Source organism: Trachurus japonicus, chromosome 4 (genome assembly GCF_045865225.1).
Source record: "Trachurus japonicus isolate A0001 chromosome 4, Traja_1.0".
Lineage (NCBI taxonomy): Eukaryota > Metazoa > Chordata > Actinopteri > Carangiformes > Carangidae > Trachurus > Trachurus japonicus.
Window position 1 is genome coordinate 3,652,112 of NC_140910.1, and position 25,926 is coordinate 3,678,037.

At 42.1% G+C, this 25,926-nt stretch overlaps 3 protein-coding genes across 14 annotated transcripts in view; 1 reads left to right on the plus strand and 2 right to left on the minus strand.

The window, feature by feature from the left end:
- Positions 1 to 490: 490 nt before the first annotated feature.
- On the minus strand, positions 491 to 15,139 carry LOC146988281 (AP-1 complex subunit sigma-2). Of its 5 annotated transcripts, XM_085773446.1 has the most exons (7): positions 14,998 to 15,139; positions 13,002 to 13,180; positions 10,876 to 10,984; positions 10,644 to 10,781; positions 9,541 to 9,571; positions 6,345 to 6,406; positions 3,767 to 5,459 (listed from the first exon to the last, which is right to left on the minus strand). In XM_085773446.1, the coding sequence occupies exons 2-6, from the start codon at positions 13,178 to 13,180 to the stop codon at positions 6,354 to 6,356; spliced, it is 510 nt and encodes a 169-aa protein (XP_085629572.1). In that variant the 5' UTR covers positions 14,998 to 15,139; the 3' UTR covers positions 3,767 to 5,459; positions 6,345 to 6,353. The 5 variants fall into 5 exon arrangements, with proteins under 5 accessions (XP_085629574.1, XP_085629573.1, XP_085629572.1 ...); XM_085773448.1 differs by lacking the exons at positions 3,767 to 5,459; positions 6,345 to 6,406; positions 9,541 to 9,571 and adding exons at positions 491 to 1,981; positions 7,602 to 7,688; XM_085773449.1 differs by lacking the exon at positions 6,345 to 6,406.
- Positions 15,140 to 16,153: 1,014 nt separating this feature from the next.
- On the plus strand, positions 16,154 to 21,252 carry LOC146988282 (retinoschisin-like). 2 transcript variants are annotated; one of them, XM_085773459.1, is made up of 6 exons: positions 16,154 to 16,336; positions 16,809 to 16,834; positions 16,945 to 17,149; positions 17,906 to 18,047; positions 18,433 to 18,628; positions 20,514 to 21,252. In XM_085773459.1, exons 1-6 carry the CDS (start codon positions 16,282 to 16,284, stop codon positions 20,664 to 20,666), a joined length of 777 nt encoding a protein of 258 aa, XP_085629585.1. In that variant the 5' UTR covers positions 16,154 to 16,281; the 3' UTR covers positions 20,667 to 21,252. The 2 variants fall into 2 exon arrangements, with proteins under 2 accessions (XP_085629585.1, XP_085629586.1); XM_085773460.1 differs by having other exon boundaries at positions 16,163 to 16,336; positions 16,948 to 17,149.
- The window catches only part of LOC146988283 (cyclin-dependent kinase-like 5), a 45,380-nt gene continuing 40,545 nt past the window's right edge, over positions 21,092 to 25,926 (minus strand). For all 7 annotated transcript variants that reach the window (XM_085773452.1, XM_085773458.1, XM_085773454.1 and 4 more), the window contains one exon: positions 21,092 to 25,283. In XM_085773452.1, coding sequence (XP_085629578.1) covers positions 24,924 to 25,283 — 360 coding nt within the window. In that variant the 3' untranslated portion in view covers positions 21,092 to 24,923. The remainder of the gene's footprint in view (positions 25,284 to 25,926) is intronic.

The window sequence follows — 25,926 nt, forward strand, 5'->3', positions numbered from 1 at the left end:
CTGGTCAAGAGTGAGAAGCTTTTGGATTTTTTTCCTTTGTCTTGGGTTATAAATAATCCTTGTGTGGCAAGGTGAAGAGGGCCCGGGCGGGGATTGAACCCACACCTCCCGGGTAAGAGTCATGCGCGCTTGCCAGTCACCCAAAGGGACATCCCTTTGGCCAAGTAGCCAGGGCACATGATCAATTGGAGGCATAGTGACAGGACCACCACTGTCACATCTCTCCCCCTCTTTTCACAAGCACGTCCTCGTGCTTCCGCGCAGGCTGCCACACATTAGGAATCCATGGACCCACCACTAGTACTACATGGATCCTGCCAACAACGCCAGAATGTGGCAAGGTGAAGAGGGCCCGGGCGGGGATTGAACCCACACCTCCCGGGTAAGAGTCATGCGCGCTTGCCAGTCACCCAAAGGGACATCCCTTTGGCCAAGTAGCCAGGGCACATGATCAATTGGAGGCATAGTGACAGGACCACCACTGTCACACTTGTTTTGATTGTAAGTGTCACTACAGCTTAATCTACTGCACCTAGTCCACGAGCTAGTGAGGAAAGCCACAGCATGTCTACACATGTCCTGTGTTCAGTTGCCTGTACCATGAGATAATGACATAAGTGCAACTCTACACAAGCTGTGGAACTGCTACTGTAGTATTTCTTTTCCTGCGTTTTACACACATTAATACGCTTATTGTACACTGAACTCTGATCCCTGCCATACTGTTGATGACCTACACGTACTGTAGCCTGTGGAGACACAGACTCCGCTGCCGCTCAACAGCTTCAGAGTACACAGTGTCAGACATCTAACTGCTGAATATTCAGACATTTCCCTCGAGCAGAGCCAAATGAAAGCTGGCCTTCAGCAGGAGGCCAGGAAACTCCTGGATGGAACACTTGTGGTGCTTGGAAAAGCAGTAATACTTCAGGGCTCTGAAAGTCATTTTACTTTGGAGTTCTGCCACCTAGTGGCCAAATTAATTAATTTGCCATTGGGTCAAGAATCTCAATTTGAGCATCTATAATATTGTTCAGATATTTTAAGAATCTGCAAAAACCTCTTTTTATTACAAAAGAAAACAGCACAGTAGTAAACACGAAGAAAACAAACAATTTCTTCAGTTCTTGCACATAACACAATTAAATAAACTCTGTATTCACCAGCTACAGTGCAGTTGCATGCATGTGCAATAATGGGACAGTCATAAATAATTTCATCTTAAATAGACATCTATCAGAGATTAAGGCATTCAACATCAAGTGGGATCCTGCTGTTAGAAACCAAAGGGTGACGACAGTGTGTAAACAGAGAGAATACTTACAGTAGAATACCACATATACAACATTTTCTGTTTTGGAGTTCGTCACCAGTCGTTTCATTTCAGACTGCAGTGGTGTGTTACAGTGTGAGCACAGTGTTCATGTGCCGGGTGCAAGGTACTGAGCTTGAAATGCTTGATAATAACAATGCACTGGGAGGTGAGATGAAATGTAGCTCTTTGGTTTTGGTTTTGTAATACTTTTGACTTCCCTTTGCAGTGTATACTGTCAGGTTTCTGAAATCCTGACTCTACCTCACAGATTAAAGCGATCTCTTCAGCTTTGGTCAAATTAAGATCGAGCAGTTCACTCGGTACAGTTTCTTGGTTGAGGACAGCAGAGCGGACAAAAACTTAAATATGCTGGATTTTCCCTTAGTAACAGTCATCACACTGAACAAATAAATAACTGGGGAGGACACACACAAACAGTGCACAGGAAAACCATGCCCAGTGTGTATGTGTGTGTGTGTGTGTGTGTGTGAGAGAGAGTGATTGTGAGCTTGTGTGTGCTCAGAGGTGAATTGGAATCGGTGTCGGCTACATACAGCAGTTGAGCTGGCAGGTGGAGGCGTGTGTAGCAAATGATGATGATGATGATGAGGATCATGTTTATGTCAGTCCAATTTCCTCCAGCACGCTGCGTGGGGTCTCAGCTTCCTGTGGAGGGACAGAGGAGCCGGAGCTCCAGGTTAGAGCTCAGTGAGCCACGGGAGCTTTCAACACAACACCAGCACTCTGCTGTAACGTTGTTCAGGTGCTGGCTTTAGTCAACTTCATTAGTCAACATGTATTAAATGAATACTTCATCACACTGTGATATACACCACTCACAAAAAGTTAGGGATGTTATGGAAAATGTAAAAAGTTCATGCTACAGTGATATTATATCATGAAAGTAGGGCATTTAAGTAGAAGTATGTCTCAATAAGTTATCATGTAACCAAAGGACGTCCACTTCTCTGTCCAACCTGCTGATGACACTGTGACACTGAGCTCAGTGGACACTTCCAATCATCTGAAGCCCCCACATGTCCAGGTGCTGTTGATGGACTGTTCTACAGGTGTGGTCTTATGATGTCAGAGTGTGAACAGCAGGATGAAGAGGACTGTTTAAATACAAACTGTCATTGAAGCAGAACATTCAGTGGTTGATTCATGGATCAGACACTTGTTGTGATTTTTGTTATTAGAGAACAGCATGTTATGTACTAAGTACTGAGACACTGACCCGTTGGATATGTGCATTCAAAAGTTCAGAGAAAGTCAAATTCAGTTCACCTGTAGAGGTTACAGTATAGTGCATTTCAGGTGCATTCTGAAATTTCATCCAAAAGCCCAATACAACTAACTTTTTGTGTGTGGTGTACATTCGGTTCTGACAACTCTACAGGTCACTTCACCTGAATGCCTAGGTGTGTGATACTGCAGTTGGTTGGTGAACTTGGCTCACAGCCTGTAGCTCAGTTTTTCTTGACAAATGCCACATTAATATCTGAGAGTCTGCTGCAATAATCAACGTTGAAGGTAAAGCTTAAGGTTTAATCTACTGTGAACGCTGAATATTTTGTATTTACTGCATGTCCCTCTCTGTTAGCTGTCGCTCTTCCCTGTGTGAGTCGATGCACTGCCTCACCTCTTGGCTGCCGGCACCAACTGTTTTTCAGTTCAATAGAATGACACTCACTCAGGGAGCGTGCCCACTGCCCAATACAAACAGGGGCCCACTCATTAAATCATTGCTTCAGTAGCACAGCTAATGGTTACAAATACATATCTTTAATACAGCCACTGAAGCAAACCCAGCAAACTCTATATGTTTCAGGGGAGTAGGCCTCCATTGATCATTATCTATACATTTATATGTACACACACAATCAGTGAGTAAATAGGCCTAAATACCTGAACCAGTTATTTGATATTTATTCATTCATTCATGATGTGCCTGTGACAATGAGCATAAAGGCAGACATGGTAATATAGGGAAAAGATGAGAGCTGCTGACTTACGGCAGAAAGAAAAGAGAAGCACTTACTTTGGCATCCTACAACGAGGTTCAGCACAAAGTAAAGAGAGGAGTTGCATCAGAGCAGTGAGACAGAAAGCTGGCTTTGTGGCAAGAGGAGAAAAATAACCCACCTCCCCACAGTCACCTCAAAGTGTCAGTTTAAAATGTTCAACACAGAGATTTTTAAAAACACTGTGTGTTCATCAATTATAGACTTTTCACTGTTGAGGTAAATTCTGCCGGAGTTATGTTTCCCTTGTCGCTTGTTGTGTTGGCTGAACCTCTTCATCTGAAGAGCCAATGCTGCTGAGCACCGTTCAGAGGTGAGGTTTCCAACACTAAATAAAACTACATCCCAGAATGCCAGCTCCAGTTCAGACGTTACCATAGACACAGCAACCAAACAGTTCCATCAAAGAAAGACACCCGTGTGCTGAAGTGACAAAGAATCATGAACAATTTATTCATTATCTATATTATACATTAACAAAATATCCTCATTAATCACAGCAATCTATTAATGCAGTCTGTCTTCAGTACCAGGACTCAGATGAACAATGACTGATCATATAAAACATTTGAAGTGCTTTGTCAGTGTGCAGTTAAAATAGATTAATCTAAGTGTAAGGCTAATTATTTCAATGGTGTTTGATTCCTACTGATGATGTAGAAAGTCAAAAGAGCCCTTGCTTAATGAGTGCAAATATTTCTTTCATAAGAATTTCATTCATATTACTTACCTCAAGTGTTTTTGCCACTAATTATGGTCTATCAATCATTTCTAAGATAGTGATAAAGAATGATTCTTAATGCTAGGTGTCCTGTCTGTCCCATGGTCAGACTGGAGGTTCGTTTCAAACTTACAACAAAAACTCCTAGAAATCACAGCAAGGACTAAAACTAAAATTCAAATACATGATTTGAATGAAGATTATATAGACAGAAAACATGAAAAAAGTAACACACAACTCCTCTTGCATTCACCTTCCACCCACACTTGATGTCATGTGAATCCAGACGTAAAAACAAGACCAACAAGGAAACCATTAAAAATATGAAAAATATGAAAACCACACAAACTGATGACGGACACACTTGACATCATTGATGAACCTGTGTTTAAGTAACATCAGAATTCAGATGCTCATACTGTTATCTGACCTGCTGGCATTTCTTCTCATACTGAAACACGTTGAGGACATGCTGTTCACTTAAACACAGTCAGTCATGTTTATGCACCTTTACCACAACCTGTGCAACAGAGGGCAGACTTCCCCTGTATATTCTGAATGGCAATAACACAGATGAACAGCAAAAGTTGGGATCATGTCACGACCATTTATCATAATAAAACACTGGATGTGCCTTTTCTTGTTTAATCTTAGTCTGAGGTTAAAACTAGTGTCGGCTCTCCAAAACCAGAGCAACTGCTGATTTTAACTGATTTTCACCAGCTGGTAAATGAGCTGCTTAAGTTACTTGTTGAACTAAGTTTTTTTGTTGATCTAGAGGTTTGGTTCCTCACACTGGGAACATCTTAGACACACGTTCAGTGAAGGCTAGGAGATGCAGCTGAAGCTCTGGAAGAAATCCAGTAGGTGGATCTTCAGTTAGACCCTTGGTCAGACAGTGTACCTGGACATGATGCAAACTTGCTGCATTGCCAGAGCAATGAAACAAACTGTATGTGGAACAATGACAGGCATGTAACAATACATCACCACAACAAATACGATTCAGTGGAAATATTGATGACTGATGTCAGTATGACGGGCTGTTATTAAAACACAATATTTTCAGACAGTGACCTTGTCCAGTCAACCAATCCAACCTGAATGTGTCATCACTGACTACAGTTTTCAGTTTGATACTGGAACACTTTTGTATCACGACTGTCATGTACAGTATCCAGCTGAACAGTGGGCTGAGAATATTATGACGAGCCCAAACCAATGACAATGACAAGTGCTCAGAGGGAAGAAAGAAAGGTGCCAGACACTGAGGAGCTCAGCATGCAGGGTGGATGATAGCAGCAGCAGCAGCAGCAGCAGCAGGAGGAGGAGGAGCAGCAGCGGCAGCAGCGATGGCAGCCAATCAGTACACAGGCACATTAAAGTACTCATGACGGGGCTGGGGGAGAGAAATGCAGACAACTTAGAAAACATGTGAACATTTGGGCTGAGAAAGAACTCCTCATTCAGACACTTCATTCACAGGACATGCAGGAGACAGAGAAGCAGGCAGGAGGCGTCGTCAGTGACAAGAACAAACTCTCATCACTCTTTTCCCCTGTTACTAATTCAGACGTGTTTTGACATCTTGGGAAATTCTTAGTCACTTCTCGCTGAGAGATCAGATCAGAAGTACCACCTTCATGTTTGTCCATTAAATATTAAAAATGCGGAAAGAAATTCCGTGAGCCTCCGTAGCGTAGCTCTGAGCAGCTCGCGGCTGAGCTCTGCTGTTCTAAAATAGCTTGCACCGACATTTAGAGGTTTACGTACCTACTGCTAAGACTATAGGGATTATGGCAATGGGACATTTTGCCAAAATGTTGAACTATCCCTTTAAGCTTTATATTAACATTAAGCTTATAGCTTATAGCTAATGATCATACTCTGGACTTTGATGGGTTAGGATCAAATCTGTCCAATAGTCATACAGTCACTCAACTGTTGAATCTATTAGATGTGTGTAACTCTGACCACGTGGTCAGACCGCAGAAATGTAATCATAGACAACATGTTGTGGTGTGGACAGTGTTAATGAGGTGTTACACAGAAAATGAAAGGCAAAGACAAACAGACTAAGACAGACTGTGTTTTCAACACAAACATGTACTGTCAGCTGTGGAGAGACTGATACTACTGACAGGACACCAGGACCGATACTTTGTGAACCAGCACAGATCCAGCTACACACAGACTGATAAACACAGGGAGAAGACCCACACTAGGTCTGACTACAGGGCTCTAGAGGTACAAAGTTCCTAAATCACACACACAGAGTATTCACCTCGGTGGCCTAGTTCTGGAAAAGACCAGAGGCCTCAGAGGCCATATTTGGGACCATCACACCTGTGAGGCAAGCATTTTCATAGAGACAAAAATAAACAGAGTGATGCTGATCAGCTCACAGTAACCTACAGCACCTACACATCTACAGTGTGTGTTAAGGGAGCGGGAGATTAACCGTGCACCACCACAATATCAGTGACCTCTTCACTGGGACGTCTCTGCTCAATTTACCTCTGATGTCTCGCATGCAGAGCTGAGCTGAGCTGAAAGTCTTCAGAGGCGTCATTCTTCCAAAAGACCTGAACTACTGGCCAGCTCCTGAGAAAGGTTTCATTAAAGGCTTATTAAAATAGCTTGAACTGAAATCCCCTGTGGTATGTTTTCTATGTAATTACTGAACTATGCACTTAGTAATGCCGTAAAGCTCAAGGCCCTCATTCCAAGTGTGGCCCAACTCGACCTCTGCATGACTTTAACCAAACTGATTTCATATCCACTGACCTACAGCTATGCTTGGCTTAGATTCTGTAAAGAGTCAGTTTTGAACTGACTTTACTGAAAAATAATCAGGGAAATTTTTTATCTTATAAACCGACGATTTGTCAGAAAGTGTTCACCGTTACACTGCTTCCTTTGGGGGTTTGTTTACTCTATTTACTTTTTCCATGTGTCATGTGTGTGTGTTTTTTTTAAAAATTTGATCTAATTATTTTGAACCATTTTCATGATTTCTGTTTTCATGGGATTTATTAAGATTAAGAAAATCATAATCATAACAATTATTCTCTAGCACAGTTTGTGTAAAATGGGTAATTTGGGTCAAATGACACCTCATACAAAACCTGCAGAATGTATGTTATCACAATTAATTAAAAAACTGTAGTGATACACTGTTATTGTACAGAAAACAACACACATCAGTAAACTGAGCAAGTTCATTGGGTGCTGTTAGTAAAACAAGAGGCCAGTCTTCACACAGGCAGCATACAGTAGCTCTCTCACGTTTATGTTCCAATTTAGAGGAAAACACTAGTTTTACACTACTGTGTGTAAAAGAGGAATGAAATTGACCATAAAACACGAGTCCTGCATTATGCCGCCTGTTGGTGAAACTGAGGGTATTCAGGCATGTTGGACTTCATGCCTGTTATGACCTATGTATTTTTTCACTCAGAGGTACATGCAGGTCAAAGCTCACGGCACACAGAGCTGGAAACCCATGCTGACCGACTGACTGCACCAGTCTGGTAGTTACCAGTTGCCTGGGTGGGGGCATGGGTGGACCCTAGGCCCGTTACAAGAGCTCCTCATTGGGCAAACTCCCCCAGTCTTCACACTGGCTCTATAAATACAGAATTGAGCCAATCAGAGACGGTTTCTCTCTCCCTCTCCGGGTAAATCTGGATCGGCACTGTGAAGGTTCTGACCACTCTTATTCCGATGAGAATACAAACTAAATGATTTTTTTACACTCCTCACTCCATGCACTTAAAAGGAAAAGGCTCCTTAAAGAAGCGACCAGAAGCCTTTTAGGATCACAGTACAGTATGTTCCCTGATGTCGCAGCTGACTGTAAATCAATGAAGTTTGTCCTTGGGGATTATGGACTTGGCTGGCAAACTGAATGGCAGTGGCCCCAAACAGCCTTTCTGTGGTTCTGCTTCACTGCTCATTACTTTAGTCTACTGATTGCTAATATGAATACTCTCAGTTTGGCCCTAATGGACGAAGGCAGAGGTCTTCATTGCTTTATGCTGCATTACTGCAAATATGATGAATGACCACAAATTAAAACCACAGTGCACATAATGAAATATAAATGTATCCAGTATCAATGATGGGACTGCAGAATATTCTTTATGCTTAGTCATAGAAATATTCAGACATGCAGACAGAAGCTTCAGATACATAGATAACTGCTATAGAGTGAAAACTACATAATAACCTGCTGCAGTGAGTGCAGACTAGAGTTTGTCAGACTAATATTTCTGGTCGGTTTTTCCAGGACATTTGTATCAATGTATTTAATCATTATTATTTTTTAAATATATGTTTCTACAAGATCAATTTTACTTGAATAGTTTGAGGCTGTAGGTAAATAATATCTGGATCATATCACTGTCTGATGTCAGAGTGCTGTCACCAGTGGCCTGATTTTACTTCACAGTATGTGTTTTGCCCTATTTCAACATCAAAGGCTGGTTTCACAGGCTAGTCCTCAGATTTCATTTTGACAGCACTGTCCATAGATGAGAAACATATCCATGCTGCTTAATAGCTCTGCAGTGGCAGTGCCATGAACAGGCTGAGGCGAAGGAGAAGCCCTTTTGTCCTGACACTGAGGCACGGCCATGGCTGTGACCAGTGTTTGTTACTCTACCGCTGATTATGCTGATGGTCAGAATCATAATTGCAGTGACACTGGTTCAGCTACTGTAATTGTGCCCTCTCTATGTAAACTGCTAATGTGGGACAGGAGTGTTTGTTTGGGCTCAGCAGCGCAAACAATGACAACTTGTTTCTGGGCTGTGCAACAATTCTCTGCTTACTTCACTGCAGTCCGACAAGACTGGAAACACTGTGAAGAATATGTCCAGGTTCCTATGGAGAATCACACTGCTTAAGATGTTTATGTGACTGAATAGATTGTTTACCTGTGGTATCATCCAGCCTAATGCTGTGCACACTATAGCATCAACATCTCTGGTCATGTATTACAGTACATGTATGGCTTGATAAGAAACCAATTAAAAGTGACAATATGTTTTTATCAAGAGCTAACAACAGTGTAGAATCCTGTGATGTGGCGCTCGGTCATCAGGAGTCTACCATGGGGATTCAGAGACCGAAGCTATAGCAGAGCTTTACTTTTCACTGTCGTTAATGTCACTGTAACAAATGTGACGTCCTCCAGAAGAAAATCACTATTTCCCTGCTGCTGCAGAGAAGCTATAGGTTAGTTCATCAGACTACAGCTACACTGAGATTTCAGGGGTGGAGTCATTACAGAGCAGGACAACACAACAGCAACTTCAATATCTACAGCATACCTGTGACATTTTAAATATTGCTGTTGCTGGTTGTTTCCTGCGGCTTTAGTATGGTGGCAGTGAATCTACAATATGTCTAAAGCTAATGGTTACTACTGTAATGAATGCTACAATAAGGGATATTCGGGTTTTAACAAACAGTACCTGCAAACAGACGCATCTGAAAGTCTATATTCTGCAAATCACAATAGTAAGAGAGAAACATGAGCTGTAATCAAGAGTGAGATCAAAGTAAATGGAAAGACAATACAGCACTGAGAAGTCAATGAAATCAGAGGAAATAAAATGTAAAACATTTTCCATGGAGTACCACAATTATCTAGCTCTGGAGATTAAATTAATAGAGATTAACGCTTAAATCGATGAGAGAAAACATAAACAAATGAAACTCAGTGACGCACCAGCAGCTCAAACTGACCCTGTCCACTTAAATGAAGCAAGTAAAACACATGAACGCACCAGTCAAGACTCTTAACACACAGAGGGTGCAGTTCTGTAGTTACAGGTTTGTGTTGAGCCATCCTGCTTTTACTGTGACAAATGAATGCTGATGAATCTTAAAATTATAAACCTAAAAAATTTGCATCAAGTCAACTTGCATTTTTATGAAATGTATAGTTAGCTTTTTTTCCCCCACCACTTTCGTATATTAGCATTATTGGTTGTTTGACTTTCCTGTTCTGGATTTAAATCTCCTTTAAACACAAAACAGGTTCACACAAGCTTCACCATGTAATCCTGTTTAACTGTGTGTAATGATATCTTATGATAACAGGGTCACTAGTTACTATTCACTCTCCTCCATCATATCAGAACTGGGGTAAAAAAAAAAAAGAACTGAGGTCACTAAACATTTCCTACTGTTGCTGCTTCAGATAAACAGTTGGGCTGTCTTTTACTGTGAAAACATTTCCATCACCAACAGTGGTCATTATCTACAGTAGTACTGTTGGACAGTGGGTCATGGGTTTGAGGCCAGTGGAAATGGTAGAAATTACTCTTAAAAACAACAATAAATAAATGTATAACAAACAGTGATGGAAAACAGCTTAAACCGTCTCTGATGTTACACCTGTAACCTCAAGACTGAGACCAAAACATCACTAATGAAGCAGGTCTGTACTGGTGTATAATATCAGACTCTTCTGATCTGGACGATCAGAAAGGTCAGTGAGGGCAGATTACTGGTAAAGTGGGAGAAAATTAAATCGTTTTCACTCCCATTTTGATTGAATGCGATGCCTTACCTCCTGCAGCAGGTCTGCCTGCTCAATGGCCTTTAACACATTCTTTTTGGACGTCTCCTGAGCCTCCCCACCCAACAGGAACTCATCCAGAATGAAGTAGGCCTTCTCAAAGTTGAAAATTATGTCCAGCTCACAGACCTATCGATCAGAAATTAAACAGGACTAGTTACAAATTAACTGTATGTTAACATGTATACAATAATAAATAGAAGTGAAGAGACAGCCGACGCACACTGCCAAAGTATTTGTCCAGCAGCTCCACATATCTGTGGATGATCTCCAGTGTGATGAGCTCATTGTCCTGGTCCTCGATGGCACAGCAGAAGTACAAACTGGCATATCTGCAACAAGACAACAAGCAGCCAAATTCAACCTGACAACCTCAATAAAAAATAACAACATTTCTAGAGTTATCTCACTGTGAAAACTGCAACATCAACCTGACAAAGTGAATAAAGGAGGAGTTGACTTTCAAAGTGATATACGCTGTCTCCCAGCCCACAGTAATCGTGCTGACACAGCAGTTCTCAGTTATGATCAGTGACTGCTGTTTACTGGGTCCAGAGTATTCATTAAAAAAGCCAGTGGCCGGATGCAGAGGGCTGTTTCAGTTAAGCCTCATTCTGCCGTGCTTCCTTATCCCTGATAATCCCTAAGGCACGGTTTAAGCATGTGATGATTGGCTAATACAGGAGCCGGTCAGTTGATCCCTCACAGCCAGCAGGTCAGGAGGCCACACAGTGAACCTGGACCAGCCTGTGGATTTTGAGAAAGACAAGCATGATGGAGCAAGTCTCAAACACGACGGAACTCAAACGGAGCTGGTTGGTGTTATTATCGATCAGCTTTTATTGTTAATTATTCATTGTTTAAGCTGCAGCTGTCTGCTGTTTGTGGACGTTAATACATGGCACAGCCAGGCTCAGGAAACAATGACTTCAGTTCTGTTGCCTTGTTGTCTTTGTCGGAAGTGAAACAGCACTTTCACTGTAGCTGACTCACAGAGCACACCAGCAGAGAGGGAAACAGGATCCATTTGTCGATCGATGTAGAGGAAGTAAATAACATTTCCGTTTACTCTGTGTTGCATGTAGCAACCTGCTGACTGACACAGACAAACCATCCACATTTTGAATATATATATTTTTACAGAATGTATGTATATTTTGAAGTGGAGGTTGAATATTGATTTCATAGAGAAAAACACAGAAAAAAAATCAATAATCAATTAGTCACTTTTTTCATTCTGAGACATGGTGTTTTCATAGAGACTGCGAGTCAAAACATTAGTTGCTGCATTTCATTAATACATCTTCCCCCAGCGGTGATGGGTAAACTGTCAACATGAAAACAGGAACCTGTAGTAGCTACAGCTCGTTAGAACTGTGTGCTCCAGATCTCATCTTTACACATTCTCTTTCACAATTTCTTACTGTGTCAAAAACAGTCGAAATATCAAAGAGCAGCGACAGTGACTCTCCTCTCTGTATAAAAACTAATTTCCATCGACTGCGCTGAGACTCGTTTGGCTGTGGAGCACATCATGTGTGTACAGATCTGACCTGACATCTTGTTATTTCCATTTCTTCTGACTAAAGCTAATGTGTCAATAAACAAAATCAAATTGAGCACAGACACTGGATCTCCAACTGTCTGTGTCCCTTCATGTCTACCTACAATCCTAACGGCTCCACCAACACTGAATCATAATCTCAGAGTCACTTCTTCCCTCCAACCTCTTTCTTTTCACCTTCAGCAAAAACTACTGTTCGTTTCTGGCTCACAACTATTACATCAGCGCTCAGACAGATTTCGGAAATCTCCCCTGACGTGTGAGTAGAAAGGACTCTCTCTCTTCATTAACTGTTTGACAGCTATTCTAACCACTGCACATCACTTAGAAAAGAACACCTTTACATTCATTGCATACATGAATGAGACCATTTAATTGTAGTAGGCAAAAACCCAAACATGAAAAAATTAGAAAATAAGAAAAAAAAAGAGGCAAAGTCATTTTTTGAAGCTATTAAAAACGAAGAGGTAAACAACAGACAACGTCTCTGCAGAGCTCGACTGCTGTGCTTGTCTGTCCATGTTGGGTCACTCAGGTTCGCCAACTGTCTCACTGCTTGTCCGTTGGCACGGCAACAGAACATAATGAGGCAAAATTAATGCTCTTTCTTGTTGTGGTCATAATGCTTTCATCTCTTTGATAACTCTCTCTCCTGGCTCTCCAACCCAGCCCGGTCTATGAATGATAGCTCTCTGAATTGCCCTGGGAAGTGTGATAAACTCTGTTTGGAGAGCGTTCAGCCGGAAAACTTTTCCCCCTCACATACAAGTCCCATCTCCACGTACCTCTTATATACAATCTTGAGGTCCCTCCACTCCAGAAAACTGCACATTTTTGGCTTCCGAGCCAGGACTGTCTGTACCAGCTCTCTGGTGATCTTCTTCTTCTCCTTATCAGACAAAGGCACGTACCATTTTTGAAGCCTGAGCTTGCCTTGTCGACTGAATAGAAGCATGAACTGCATCTGAAACGAAGAGATGAGAACAAGGGCTGTGAAACATAAGGAGGAATGAGGGGTGAATGGGTTTAAGACAGCAGAGGAAAGATTCAAAAAGCACTGAAGAGAACACCACCGCCCACTTTTATGTGAAATACCAAGTGTAGGAGTTGGGAATCAGGCTGATTCTGACAAGCCCTGACAAACTGGAGAGATGGTGACTGTGGCATTGGGGAGGTGCTTTAACTTTGACTCAGTTGGCAGTTTATTCGGTACATCTACCTAGAACTAACAGTTGAATTCACCGGCTCTGCAGTCAAAGGTGTAATTTATGAGGGGTTCAGGGGGGGTTATATACAAATCCAGCCAAGTCATAATTGGTCAAGCCCATAATCTGCTCAGAAACATAATGAAAACAGCAACAAAGCCAACAAACTATTTCAAATAGCTGGTTCATCATCTAAAAGGAGAGAAACCACTGTCCAAAGGAGGCGATAGTCACATCATTGAGTTAGCAGGTTGATAGTTTGCTAGTGGCTGGAGGTAAAGCTAGAGGAGGACGCGACGAAATGCACTGGTAGGATTTAGCTGATCTGAGAACTGATTGGCTTTTCTCCCTGAATCAAATATTTACAACAAGGTGTGGTGTGCTATGTTCAGAACTTCCTAAATCACATACTGCCATTAGTTCATCTGGTAAGAAATAGCTACACAGTGGCAAGTGGTGTTACGATTCATTAATAATAAGCATTAGTCCTATCAGAATAAACTGTTTAACAACAAAATAAAATGTGTAAAGAATAATGGTGGTACATGACTGAAATACCTGTAACTACTGTAATGAATATGAGAATACCAAAATAAAGGGGTAAATCTGCCTTGTCCTTTTTTAGGTAACGATTTTGGACTCTTCCTCGCATTAGGACACAAATACACTAACTTGATTTGCTTTTTAAAAGTGGGCAGAGATCTGTTACGCCCTTGCCTGCAGTAAATCCTTCTTCATTATGGTTATAATGTTGGATGAAGCTGTAGTGGAGTTGGTTTAACTCAGTCTGTACTACTGCCTATGATGCTGTTCAACTGTAGAGCATTATACACAGGTTGTCCTCATGAGGTAACACAATTCAAAACTTGATTCTGCTCATTTGTTTCCTGTCTTACATCATTGGACTAACTGATTAATCCAGGTGTGTCTGAGTAGTCACAATGGTCAGACACACCTGGATTAATCAGTTGGTCCAATAATGTAAGACAGCAAACAAAGGAGCAGCATTAAGTTCAGGAAGTAGTGGAGCTGTGCATAGAGCCCATTGCTGCCTCCACAAAGTTGAATGTGCATGTCTTCCAGTGCAGCAGGGTTCAGAGCAGGACTGTGGTGTCAGACTGTGTGAGCCAGGTGCAGCTAATAAACTACCGGCTGAGGCTGAGCGCCAGGCGGATGGCTAACCTAACAGTTGGTTGTTAAGCTATTTACACGCAGTCTGCTGCCATGTGTTAAAGATAAACAGCGCAGCATTACACCTCAGGCTCACGCGCCGCCTGGACGGTTGGAAACACAGCACCTTTAAAATAATGCTCACAATAGAAACAACTGTCGGTCATTCAAACAACGTTTCCTCTACTGTTACACCAGAAACAGGACTAAATGCCCATCGCGCTTTACCGTTATCAACACAGCACAACGGAAGTATGGTTAACACCGTTATTCAGCGCTCAGTGTCAGTCTGTTCAGCCGCCGCCGCGTCCGTCCACACACCGTGACACATGCGACCAGACACCTACACGCATTTTTAGTGTAAACAGTAAAAAAAATAAAATAAAATGGAGTGGAAACTAGTTACCTTGTACAATTAAGCCGTGTCTCCCTGTGAGAGCTCGAGCCGCCCAGCACCACCCTGATCCAGGGCCGGTGGGCATCCAACATCCTGATTGGCCGGCGAGGCGCCCAGGCCGTCGCTCATTGGCTGGCGTGTTTTCGAGAGACACGGCCCCTTTCGACGCTTTAACCCAATGGCGCAGATGCGATTGGCTGGTGAAGGCACCAACAATTTACTGGTCCCGCCTCCTCTAACACCATCAACCAGGCAGCAGCTGAATATGAAAATTCAAGACAATTTTTAGAAACAGATGACAAATCAATGCTCTTTATGAAAAACTGAAAAAGAGGATGTTATTCTTTGGAAAGGTTTGTCTTAAACAAAACAAAGGGAAAAAAACAAACAAACATTATCTTGTGTCAAAAACAATAGAAACTTTGTAGGCCTAATCTTTACTTTCTTATCCACAAAGTCAAAATATCAAAAACAACTCCATCATAATCATTAAAGTTATTCTTTTTAGTCTATTATGTAGGCTGTATGAAAAAAAATCTGTTATTTAAATCTATTCAGAGAGTTTTAATTGGAGATGTATGTTTTTATTTCTTTTTCTTTTTTCCATTTGAATTATTCTTATCATACTTATAGCCTACCTCCTTTTAAATATATTATTTATGAACTGTAATATCGGGTTGTTTGTATATGTAAGTCTACACTTCTTCCAAGGCCTAATCCAGGTAAAATAATGTCTCATCAAATTACAAACAAGCTATCTGAAACTTGGAGGCAGGAGATTTGGTTGGATATTAGGTCTTAGGGCCTAAAACTGACACGTGGACTGTAATCTTGTAATCTTGATCTTGAGGCCTAACAGCAAGAACCTCAGGTAAATCCAGCTGTGGGTTCATTATGTGTTTCTATTATCATATTCATAATAATCATTAATATTAAAGGGGGAGCAAACTAATGACATTTCCACCTCCACATAAAAACAATATTGTGCTCAGAAGATCCTCCTTTTCCAAATGTTGTGTGTGCTCACACAGCTCAACCTGGACAGATGACAGATACACATCAGTTATACATGATTGACTCACTCACTCACTCACTCACTCACTCACTCACTCACTCACTCACTCTTGAAGTGTGAGCTGATGGGTGCAGGTGCAGGTGCAGCGTGTGCAGGAGGCGTCTGAGGGCCAATAAAGAGAATTAGACGGTGCCATCGTGGGCCTGTGGATTACAGTAATCCTGTCCACTAGCTGTGCTCATCACACACACTGCATTCCTGCACAGCCGAAGAGGAAGATGGAGGTGACTGCTCGTGCTGCTGCTGTGCTGCTCCTCCTGCTTGTGTGTCAGGGTAAGTCACTGTGTATTTGAATGAGAGATATTGTTCTATCATAAAACACTGAACCTGCGTTAAAAAGCTCAGTTTACTCTCTGCTCTGCTGTGGTCATTGTGTATTTTTTGTAACCATACTAATCAAAGGAACATACAGAAATGATGCTGCAATTAAATTTGGAATTTATTATGTTTTATTATGGAGAGGCTTGTATGTAATTAGAGAACTATTCAGTACTCTTCTATTCCATCGAAAAAGTTTTTAATTTGTTATTTTTTCTTTCAATATCAACTTATTCACACATTTTGCTGAATAATTTATGCCATGTTACATAATTACCATAAAACATCATGCTGTAATTTATGATTTGATATTTAGTTTGTCATTTATTTCCATTTTTATTTCTTTATTCAAAATTTGGCTTCAGTCCTCACAGCTAATTTTTTACTGTCTGCTTCCACATTCCATGCATCTATTGATGTGTTGCAGCCCTGATCACTGTTCACTCACAGGAGGTGAGAGCCACTAGTCAATAAAACACCTGTACTGAGCCATAAATGTCATTTTTGACTGACCGTGAGAGCAACGTGTGTGGATTAACCCCTCCCTGTGCGTCCTGCAGGAGGAGGAGGAGGAGGAGGTGGTCCAGGAGGAGGAGCTGCAGGAGGAGGACCAGGAGGTGATCGAGACATGGACGCGGGACATGAAAGCCTGCACCTGCGACTGCGAGTCTGCTGAATCACCGACGCGCACCCCCGCCGCCCTGCCACCTGTCCCGCCCACCTGGCTGCCCCCGTCTCCTCAGAGTCAACCAATGAGCTGCATGCCAGGTGAGGAGTCAGACTGCACCGCTGTCACCCCACCTGGACTCACTCCTAGGCCACAAGGATGTTGGATGTCCTTCATTCCCCAGTTTAAGTTTTTTTTTTTTGAACTGTGATAATAAATGAGATTCACATTATGTGAAGGGCAGGGACCTGGTGGAGAACCTCACATGTCAAGGCTGACAGCAGGCAGCAGTGAGTCCGGTGGCTTTCTCAGCCGTCTGTAGGGCACATGCAGAGCTCCAGACTGTGTGATGGATCACTCAGCTCATGGTAGCTGGCTCTGGCTTGTGTCCTTTAGTGCACTCTGCCAAAAAAAAACCTCCACTCTCTGCCTCTCTAGTCACCTTCCGCCATGATCTTGACAGCTCTGAACAGAGGACGAGGCCTGAATCCGTTGTGTTATGTTGTAACAGCTTGAGGTTGGAAATGTTGGAAGTGTGAGGAAGAGGTTCTGGAACATCAAATGCTGTGAGGTAATCTCATTACCTGAGCAGGAATGTGATGAGCAGATTAGAGAGCCCAAAATAGGGCATGCCCTTCACCTAATAGCATGATACTGGGCGAGGCAGCACACATCAGATGTCCTGATCTTATCACGCAAGTACCAGTTCTTACTATAAGCTAGATCAGAGCAGAACAGAGAGACTCTGGAACATCTGAGAACACATATGTCGCTTGTTCAGCGGCGGACGTTCTGTGTTTCTGTGTGACTTCTGTGAGGTTGAGTTTGATCTGTCTGTGCACTTGAAATCTCCTCAGAGTGCCCCTACCACAGCGCCCTGGGCTTTGAATCTGGATCAGTGTCATCAGACCAGATCAGCTGCTCCAATCAGGACCAGTACGGCGGCTGGTACTCCTCCTGGATCCCCAATAAGGCTCGCCTCAACAACCAAGGCTTTGGGTGGGTCCGCTCTCTCCTTCTGCTTCACACGTTCAGGGCCGTTGTATAGGGGAGAAAGGTGATGATAATTCCAGGGGCCCAGCGCCCAGTAGGGCCCACAAAAAACCCAGTAGTCTAATCTTTGTATGACTGAATTATTCTGCATAAGACCCTGACTAATACTCATAGCAATGCTGCATTAGCATCAAAACAAAGTAGGCTAAATAAAAAATGATAATACATACGTAGTCTAAGAAAAAAAAGTGGAAAAGTCAGGGGGCAGGGGCCCACTTTAGTATTCTTTCAGGGGGCCCAGAATTCCTAGCAACGGCCCTGCACACGTTACAATAAATAACAACTCTGACTGTGAATGTGATACAACAAACACTTTGTTGGTGCTGATCAGGTGTGCGTGGCTGTCCAAGTTCAACGACCAGTACCAGTGGATCCAGATCGATCTGCAGGAGGTGGGGGTGGTGTCTGGTATCCTCACCCAGGGCCGCTGTGATGCCGACGAGTGGATCACTAAATACAGTGTCCAGTATCGCACCGTGGAGACTCTTAACTGGATCTACTACAAAGACCAGTCAGGAAACAACAGGGTAAATACACAGCTCTACCTCTGTAAACAGCTGGGTTTGGAGGAAATGAGCTCAGATGTGAAAGTGGAGAGTTTTGCAGCAGAGCCAGAATTTTGGATTCAGCTTCCATCTTAACCCTAACCCTTTTTTTAAAACAATATTTTATTGCATTTTTACATATAGAAAACATACAAATAACAATGACCAAAGCAATAGCAAATAATGTATCAGTGTACTATACAACAAAACAAGCAAACGATGAATAAAAAATAAAACCATAGTAATAGAAGTAAATAAAAACAAATAAGTAACAGACAGCAGTAGTGATGATCTTCAAGTTACTGTAACATTCTCATCTTCTAATTATTCCAAAAAAGGTCATTCAGCTTCCATCTTAATGTTTTCTATCAGTGTTACATCTTGTTGTGGTGTTTCACTGATGCTGCTGCAGTGAAGCATCTTAGACAGTATTGTTCACTGTACAGTAATTACAGTAACTCCCAACACTCCATTGAATAATGTGCCTCACATCTCACACAGAGAAATCACAGCCAGTTTCAACTAGTTTCTACAGGGAAACAGTGAGTGCACTGAACCTGTGCTCTTGAGGTCACTAGATTGCATAAAGAAATAAGCAGACGTGATGTTAACTGTTATCACAATTGGACCTGCACATGCAGATGGATCACACTGTAAGTGAGGTAATGGGTGGTGGACAGAGCACTTACTTTAGTCCAGGATATCAATGTCAGTCTGTGACGTCACGCTTGGTCACCACAGAAACACTCACCTTGCTGTAAGGTAACGTTTCTGCAGGTCAGAGTCAGCACGATGGAAAATCATGAATTTACACCAAGACTGAAGTGATAAATGGTAAATGGTCTGTATTTATATAGCGCTTTACTATACCTGAACGATACCCAAAGCGCTTTACATCATTCATCACATTCATCCATTCACACACTGATGGTGGTGATGATGATTGCCAAATTTACAACGAACATGCTAAAGTAAGTCTTACAAATTTGTAATAAACTGCTGACAGCCGTTGTTGACTTACAATCATGAAAAGTGCATTAGCATTAGTGCATTATCATTCCATAACAAAACCTCACAGAACAATATACTATATATATGATTGGTTTAGTTCAATGTATTTTACTGACAGGAGACTGCAGTGTTTTTTTCTATGCTACTTTTGTCCTCACTTCAGTGGGTTTAAAATACCCACACTGCAGTTTCTAAATCAATGCAAGAACATCATCACAAAAATGTGATCCTGTTTATTTTGGGTATTAGGGTCAATGATGTGATGCAATCCAGTGTCAAGTGGTGTAACTGGTATTTTTTCACAAAAATCTGAAAATAAATCTGGACTCAAATGTGGGATCAATGTAATTCGCTTTTGCAATGCAACACTATGTTTACTGACAAATTTGACATCATTTGTCACATTATGTCCTGCTGTATATAAGTCCTGCTGCCTAAATGCATTAAAATCTAGATATAGAAATAGCCTACGGTACAGCAACAACAACAAAAAGTTTATTTCAATTCAATGTTTTCAGAAGTTCAAATCAAATATTTAATATTTATCAGTCTTTTGTGGTTTCACCATTTGACATTTTCAGGACATTCAGTTTTACTTGTGTTAAAAAGGGTTCAGATGTCATTTCAAATGACATAAAACCAGCATGAATACAAAATATACATTTAAATCTGATGCTTTTAAAACATATTTTAAAGATATTTCCGAATTGCTCATCTTGCCAACCCTTATTTGTCACTGATCCATTAATAAGTAGATAAATAGTGTTTTCCTGATGATTCTCTGCAGAGTGTATGTGCACACACACGTTGGTCTGATAGTGATTTTCCACACTGTTGTTCCCCTGCTGCTCTCCAGGTTTTCTACGGGAACTCTGACCGCTCCTCCACTGTGCAGAACCTGCTGCGCCCTCCCATCGTGGCCCGCTACATCCGCCTGCTGCCGCTGGGCTGGCACACCCGCATCGCCATGAGGATGGAGCTGTTGATGTGCATGAACAGGTGCACCTGAAGGGTGCTGGGCCCTCTCTCACCTCACCGTCCGTCCTTCCCCTGCCAACCTGCCTCTTGCCAAAAAGGGGACACTGGTCCAGCTTTTTGAGATGACCTGCATGTCTTTAACATGTCTGTCTTTCTCCGGTGAGGCTCGAGGCAAACTACGTCTGGCCAGGTGGACATGTTTGGTGACCTTTGATGCACTATTCTATTTGTCTTAAAGTATCAATTATGTCATGGTTCTAATATATTAACACTAGATCAGAAACCTTTTCAGCGCACACAGGAGATTCCAGATGAAAGGAGAACATCTGGATGTCTGTGTGCTGCACTAAGTCAAAGTCAAAGATTTCATCACTTAGTAATAAACAATGAAGAATCACTTGTGAAAAAAAGATTTTACAGGGTAAGAGTCAAATCAAATGAGCTTGTTTTATTTGAGAGTCACTGTTACATATGTAAACATGTATATTCTAAAATTGTTAAGCATTCGTTTGTGGGTTTACGGTCTCATGTAAATGCTCTGTTGGAAAAAAAAGCAGATAAACACTGACTATGCTACTAATTTGTGTCTGTAATAAAAGCACAAACGTAATACTTGATTTCATTTTAACAGTTGATAAACATCCTCTGTTATAAATATTACCAAACAAGTAGTCACACATCAGTATTAATATAATACACGGTGCTCCTTCAGCAAAACACTAATCCATAGAGAGAAATGTACTGTGTGGAGTTAGTATGTCTTGAGTGTGCACGATCCATACAGATGCACAACAACACACAATACGATACAGTCGTGTTTGGACACCGCGTTGGTCTCGGCCCTCACACACTGTGCGCATGGTGAACATGAAGTGAGGAGGAATTTACAGCGTCGGAGCAATATTGCTGAGTCACACAGTCTCTTCAAAGTGCAACAATAAAAAGTTGAAGACTCGTTCCTGCCAAGCTTTTTGTTCATGGCACTTTGTCTCAAACACAAAAACCCACACCGTAGTTCCACTTTCACCTAAAAGCTCATCCCAAGTGTCTCGGTGTGTCGTCAGTTAAATATACACTAGTACTGTGATTCCGAACCGGAGGACTAGGATGTACTAGTTCAGGTGAACTACATTTACAAGAGGGTGCATGGAAATAGTCAGCAGTAACACTTTTTTTTCTTTCTTTTTTTACGTTTTTTTGGGGGCTTTTTGTGCCTTTTATACGATAGGACAGTCGAAGAGAGACAGGGAATGGGGAATGACACACAGCAGAGGGCCACCAGGGGTGGAATTGAACCCAATGCTGCTGCCACGAGGACTACAGCCTCTGTTCATAGGGGCGCCTGCTCTAGCAACTGAGCTATACGACGCTCCGGTCAGCAGTCATACTTGAGCAGTGGCTTTCTGTGTGAGCGGTTGGCAGGTGAGAGTATAAGAGAGAGCTGACAGCGCTGGGTTGGCAGCTGAGACACACTGCTGCTGAGGAAACTGATCAAACACTGAGAACGTGCTGAATGACAGAACAGTTCAGGAGTGGATGGGTGAATTGTCCAGCTGTCAGTCCAAGTGGAGATGCTACGAACTCACAAACTGGACCAAACCTGAACGCTGACCTAAACACTGACATACAGTGTCATGCAAATGTTTGGGCACCCCTGGTCAAAATTTCTGTTAATGTGAACAGTTAAAGCAAGTGGAAGATGAAATGATCTACAAAAGGCATAAAGTTACAGATGACACATTCCCTTTACATTTAAACAAGATAATGAATATATATTTATATTTTTATTTTCATCTTTTACATGTTCAAAATGACAGAAAAGGAAAAGGGCCTGCAGCAAAGGTTTGGCCACCCTGCATAGTTAGTAGCTAGTAGCCCCCCCCCCCCCTGGAAACTCTCACAGCATGTAAATAGTAAATATCTTGTCTGATACCTTGGTCAAAGTTATCTGAGAGCTCAAGTCTCCTGGGTTTCCCGTTCTTTTGCAGGCTGCTGCTTTGTTTCCCTTCCTTTTTCACTCTAAAACTGTAGAAAACAAAAATAATACACTGATATTGCAAAAGAGTGTTTCATGTTTAACTTTATGCCTTTCCACTTGCTTAAAGGAGAATTCCGTTTTCTAAATAACGCTCTAGGTCTAGGTCCCTGAGTGCTACCATAGGAAAAGACCTGAGAAAAACATGTGCAGCCAGGACCTAGCTCTCCTCCTGCTAGCTGTGCTACATTGCAGTTAAACAGTGATGTAATGGGGGCAGAACTTTAAAACCGTGACTTTGGCCTCTATTATCCTCAAAATATCACTACACATGCCTTGCAACATCCACCAGTGCCTTACCACACAACACTGACTGTGTATAAACTCTGTTAATATGAGAGAGTAGTGCTACATGTGTGGTAGACCTTACTAGTCGACTGTCGAGCGCATGCCCAGTCTGCATCAGTGCAGACAGTGGAAGAAGCAGAATATGTTTGGATCCGATGTTGAAGAGATGGAGGAACATTTTGAATATGATGGTCGTGCATGTTTATTCGAACCAGAATATACAGATGAGGAGCAGTCTTCATTGATATGGAAACAGTCCTGAGCTCCACAGTCGACTATAGAGGCCAAAGTCACAGTTTTAAAGTTCTGCCCCCATTACATTACAGCAATGTAGCGCAGCTAGCAGGAGGAGAGCTAGGTCCTGGCTGCACATATTTTTCTTGGGTCTTTTCCTGTGGTAGCACTCGGGGACCTAGAGCTGTGGAGCGTTATTTAGAAAATGACCGGAATTCTCCTTTAACTGTTCACATTAACAGAAATTTTGATCAGGGGTGCCCAAGCTTTTGCATGTCGCTGTATATAATCAGTGGTATTAAATAACACTGAGGTCAAATGAACACATGAGAAACATGTGGGACCATGTGACCAGTTGGGAACCACTGCACTAGTACAATGAGAATGGCTTTTGTATTCCTTTAACTGCTGCAAAAATTGCTTTGCATCAATAATTAGAAAAAAAAACTGACAAGTAAATTTCTTTAGAAACCAAAAACATTCAGCAGTTCATCTTTATAGAATATTTTGCATGTATCTCCACATGTTTTAACCGGCCATACGAATGAAAGCACTTGGAAGGAGCTTTTGTGAAATCTCCCCCTTGAATCCTGGAGGTGTGGGAGGTAATCCCCTCCCGCACCACTGACTTCATTAACTTAGTCATTAAGTGGATCTGTGCAGAGCATCAAGGTTTGACTGCTGTATGATTCATCCATAAGGTGCTTCATGAGACAGACATAAATACAGCTTTTAGTAAATAGTGTTAGATTACATTACTACAGAGGGATCTTGGGTGTAGTCTGCATAAGGAGTAGTTATTATGTTTGTTCTGTTTGACTGAGCCATAGTTGTCATTGAATAATATTTGTTTATAATACACAGGAGGGTCCATGAGTCTCAGACCGTTTTTTCTCCTTCTGGCCTCAGACTGATGGACTGCAGTCATGAAAAGTCAGTGCCTAAAATGTTAGTGCAAAGTAACCTCTGTCATAAACCGGTAAATGCAGTGCTGGGTTACGTCCTACAGAGGGCGATGCAGGGTAGGATTTCTCTTGACTTGAACTGTACCATATGGTCTAAGATGGCTGCATTTCAAAGACATAAAAACCTAAATATCCTCAAAAAAAAGAGTAAGTAGATCGAAGCTTTTAAGATTGTCGGTGCCAACTCAGAAAAATTGCACTCCCAACTATATTTTTAAGAACATGAACTGCTTTGACTTGTAGCTGCACATTTGAGCATCTATAACCAATAAGACAGAGCACATCCAAAGGCAAAGACAGCTCAGAGGAAGAGTTAGAGTCCTGGGTGGGATGAACACAAGTTACTGACATTACTGACCTCTATTGTAACAACTGGTAAAACTTCTGTTTAGAATGCCTTAGATAGTCTTAAGGAAATACTACGCAGTAAAATGTACTATATTTCTATATTGAATAGAAACAAAAATACTTACACTTAAAATCTACACTTTATCTATCCATTTATATATATTTACTTTATGATACAAATTATAATCGGAATTACAGAAGTAATAATATAAAGTCTATCAAACATGAAAGCTTTAAAAAAAATTGAGACATAAAAAGGCTTTTGGCCTGTTTGCAAGCAGTGTTTAAAACAGAAGGTTTGGTATCTGTGTGTGTGTGTGTGTGAACAGCAGGTGTACTGTTACGTAAGGAAGGTGTGGGAGCAACAGAGGGGAAAGTGTGGTCTGCGGTGGATGTGAAAGCTGAAGGGTGACGGAGATCACAGAGCCGTCTCTTTCAGGTCATTGAGGTTTGGCATACGAGACCTGGAAGGCCGGCCGAAGCCGTGCCCGTTCTGCCCTCCCTTGATGCTCATTTGCTCCGGGTAGGGGTTCCCCTCTGGGCGGCCCATGGCGGACGTGTGCCAGCCGGACTCCAGCTGCCCGGGCAGCGGGTAGGCTGTCTGTCGGCTCTTCAGCTGGGGCGTGCTGACCCCTGAGTGACCCCGGCTGTCTGTGAAACCGCCCTGAGCGGAGGCTGGATTAGGCAGCGGCTGGTAGCGCATGTCGGAGGGTGTGGTCTGGTTGGAGGATGAGGATGAAAGGTGCAGGAGCTTGCGCAGTGATTTCAGTGGCTGACTCTGAAATGACATCATACATCACACATCACACGACCATCTGTAAATCAAACATTTTAAAGGGATAGTTCAACATTTTGGCAAATTCGCCCATTGCCATAATCACTATATTCACAGGAGTAGGTTGTGCCTTCAGCGAACACAGTGGAGGTCCCCTGTCCCTCAAAACTCATCAAATACACAATCCAACAACTCCAAAACGCTCTTGTGGATAAGTTGTGACCTGCACATTCACCACGCTATGAGATAATAACGTAACGTTACCAGACAGAGTTGTTTTCAAGGCAAATGCATAGCCGGAACTACATTCCAGACACGGCCGCTGGGCGGAGTGATTTAAAAAGCGCAAGTAGTTCCGAGTATTTGCTTCACGTGTAATGTTCACAACTTCTCCACAAAAGCGTTTTGGAGTTGTTGGATTGTGTATTTGGTGAGTTTGATGAGGGACAGGGGACCTGTACCATTCACCTCCATTGTGTTCGCTGAGCAGCTTGTGTCTCTATCCCGCAGATCCGTGATAATTAAAGGTAATAAACCTACTCCTACTGTATGACTATAGGGATTATAGCAAAAGATGAATTTGCCAAAAATATTGAACTATCCCTTTAACCCTCTGAGGTCGGTGCCACCGTATACGATGGCAGGA